This window comes from Phalacrocorax aristotelis, chromosome 5 (assembly GCF_949628215.1).
Source record: "Phalacrocorax aristotelis chromosome 5, bGulAri2.1, whole genome shotgun sequence".
Classification (NCBI taxonomy): Eukaryota; Metazoa; Chordata; class Aves; order Suliformes; family Phalacrocoracidae; genus Phalacrocorax; species Phalacrocorax aristotelis.
In genome coordinates, this window is record NC_134280.1 from 23,253,810 (window position 1) to 23,257,110 (window position 3,301).

A 3,301-nucleotide genomic window follows, 5' to 3' on the forward strand; every position below is an offset into this window, starting at 1 on the left:
TCCTTTAAAGAAATTACGTCTTTTATACCCGGCTCCCGCTAGGGAGGAGGAAACTTTTCCGTCGGGTTTCTCGGCTGGCCGGTCTGTCGGTGTGTCCGTCTGCGGGAGCGCTTTGCCCCGGCGGCCCCCGCCGAGCCCAGCTGGCCGCGCTCGCCTGGCCCCAGAGAACACGGGGCTAGCGCCGGCTGAGGGAGGCGAGACCGAACCGGCTACCAGAGGGGAAAATGTGCGGTTGTTTGCGGAGTCACATCGAGGGCATATCCCTCAGCCTCGGGGGAAGGGCGGGCGGAGGGAGGGAGCGGGGAGGAACCACCGACAATTACTCTGGGGAAGTTTTACGACTCGGATCGACAAGCCCCTATCAGGTGAACTCGCTGTGCTCCTAATGTTACTTTGGGTCATCAAACACTATCAGCGGAATCCGGAGGCAGATTTCTCGGGCGATAACAAAGACACATTGTCACTTTAGGGCTCTGCCACAAATCCTTAATTGCAAAAAAAAAAAAAAAAGGGGGGGGGGGGAATCCAGTGTCTTGCACATCCAATGCGAGGGTCTCCAGGCGGTAAGGGGTCCTTTGATCATGAAAATCCAATTATTTGTGTATATACATTTCCCACATAGTGATTACTTCATTAATTGTCCCGCCTTTATCTCCTCCCTTCCCATCCCCCCTAATAATCAGTTCTTTTATCCAGACCAACAAACACACCATAGGAGCTTTGTGGATTCAAAGGATTTGCTTTCGCTTCTGAAAGAGCCGCTATTCTTTGATGATTGGGTAGCGGCAAACTTCAAAGCCATAAATCTTCCCTCTGACTGGCTGGCGGCCCAGCAAAGTCCTTATCAAATTCTTGGAGGTGATCCTGGTGCAGCCAGACAGTCCGCGGAGATCGCGCAGCGCGGGGGGTGGGACAGGCACCGAGGCGAAGGGATCAGAGGGAAGGGGAGAGAAAGAGAGACAGAAACTGGGCAGCTCCTCGTCTTCCCCTCGGCGTCCCCATGCCTCGGCGGTGCCCCGGCGCCTTCCCCTCGCCCCGGGCGCAGTAGCCATGGCCGCGGTGGCGGTCCTCCGCAACGACTCCCTCCAGGCTTTCCTCCAGGTCAGTACCCGCGCCCGGGGGGGCTGTGCGGCGCCGCGTCCCACGACTGTGACCCGCGTTGCGGGGGGGCAGCCGGCGCCTGGCGCCCCCCTCCCGGGGCTTCACCCCGCGGGGGTGGGCAGGCAGGGCTCGGGCTCCTCCGGCCGGCAGCTTCCCTCTCCCGCCAGGAGCCCCGGCGGTAGCTCCGGGCGGCCTCCCGGAGGTGGGGGGGTTGCGGGGGACGCGGGGCGGGGGCTGCCCCCTGCCCGCAGCGGCCGCTTCCCCGGCGCCCCCGGCCCAGCAGAGGCGGTGGGGCCGGCGGCACCGGCCGCAAGGCGGGACCGGTGTCGGGGCGGGGCAGGGGGGCCGGGCCCGTCCCGCCCGCTTGGCGGGCTGTGTTGTCGGGAAGTTGGGCGGCCGTGCGGGGAGCGGCGGGGCGCCGCCGACAGCGCAGGTCCCCGCGGCGCGGGCAGGGGCGCAGAAACTTTCCCGCGAGTCGGCGGCGACTAACGCCCTCTCCTCCCTCTTCCCCTCCCTCCCTGCCTCCCTCCCGCTCCGCGCAGGACCGCACCCCCAGCGCCTCCCCAGACTTGGCCAAGCACTCGCCCCTGGCTCTTCTGGCCGCCACCTGTAGCCGGATCGGACAGCCGGGCGCAGCGCCCTCGGATTTCCTGCAGGTCTCCTACGACCCGACGCTGGGATCCCCCTCCAGGATCTTCCACCCGTGGAGCGGCGAGATGCCGGCGCACTCCCCGGGGGGGCTGCCGCCGCCTCACCCCAGCCTGGGGCTGACCCCTCAGAAGAACCACCTGCAGCCCTCCTTCGGGGGGGCGCACGAACTGCCCCTCACCCCTCCGGCGGACCCCTCCTACCCTTACGAGTTTTCCCCCGTCAAGATGCTGCCCTCCTCCATGGCCGCCCTGCCGTCCAGCTGCCCCCCCGCCTACGTCCCGTACGCCGCCCAGGCCGCCCTGCCGCCCGGCTACTCCAACCTGCTGCCGCCTGCCCAGCCCTGCCGGCAGCTCTCGCCCAACCCGCCGCCCGAGGACATCCCCTGGTGGAGCATCCAGCAGGCAGGAGCCTCGGCCGGCTGCGGCCACCGCTTCCCCGCGGCCGCGGCGCTGCCGCGGAGCCTGGTGCTGGGCCACTCGGACTTCGCCCAGTACCAGACGCAGATCGCCGCCCTGCTGCAGACCAAGTCTCCCCTGGCGGCCACGGCCAGGAGGTGCCGCCGCTGCCGCTGCCCCAACTGCCAGTCGGCCGCGGGCAGCGCCCCGGAGGCGGAGCCGGGCAAGAAGAAGCAGCACATCTGCCACATCCCCGGCTGCGGCAAGGTGTACGGCAAGACCTCGCACCTGAAGGCGCACCTGCGCTGGCACACGGGCGAGCGGCCCTTCGTCTGCAACTGGCTCTTCTGCGGGAAGAGCTTCACCCGCTCCGACGAGCTGCAGCGGCACCTGCGGACTCACACGGGCGAGAAGCGCTTCGTCTGCCCCGAGTGCGGGAAGCGCTTCATGCGCAGCGACCACCTGGCCAAGCACGTCAAGACCCACCAGAACAAGAAGCTGAAGGCGGCGGCGGATGGCGTCAAGCGGGAGGACGGCCGTGACCTGTGACCGCCGGGCGGCGGGGAGGGACCGGCCCGGGACCGTCGGCGGCCGCCGCACCTGCGGGCCGAGCCGCGCCGCGGCGGGAACTCGGGCCCGGGGCGCCCCGCAGCCGGCGGCGGGGCGGGGCAGAGGGCAGTCGGCTTTCGGACTCGCTGCGGGCCCGGCGAGCGGGAGCTGGGCTGGGGGCGACGTCGGGGGGAGCTGCGAACCCTCCGGCCCGGGACTGGACGCTCGCAGGGCCCCAGGGCCGCCGCCGCCGCGCACCCCCGTCCCAGGACAGGCGTCTTCACCGGCCCCGCCGCCCCGGGGCGCCGCCGAGGGGAGGCCGCAGCCCTTGGGGCGGGAGCGGGGCCGCCACCTCGGGGGCCAGGGCTTGTGGGCGGCCGGGAGTGGGGCGGCAGCGTGGGCTCGGCCATCCCGGGGCCCGGCCCTCGGTGCTTTCAGGGGAAAAGACTGAAGTTTTGTGTACAGGTTATTTAATAGTTCTGTTTGAATACAAGTGTTTCTCTCCTCGTCCTCGGCCCCGTGCGGGGCTCCAGCATGAGATGTTTCTGTAAAGCGACCCGCGACTGCAGCGTGAAATAAACACGTTAACACAGGGGTTACGCAGG

At 68.5% G+C, this 3,301-nt stretch overlaps 1 protein-coding gene across 1 annotated transcript; it reads left to right on the forward strand.

The window, feature by feature from the left end:
- Positions 1 to 886: 886 nt before the first annotated feature.
- SP5 (Sp5 transcription factor) lies at positions 887 to 3,301 on the forward strand. The gene is made up of 2 exons (XM_075093424.1): positions 887 to 1,101; positions 1,644 to 3,301. Exons 1-2 carry the CDS (start codon positions 1,051 to 1,053, stop codon positions 2,694 to 2,696), a joined length of 1,104 nt encoding a protein of 367 aa, XP_074949525.1. The 5' UTR covers positions 887 to 1,050; the 3' UTR covers positions 2,697 to 3,301.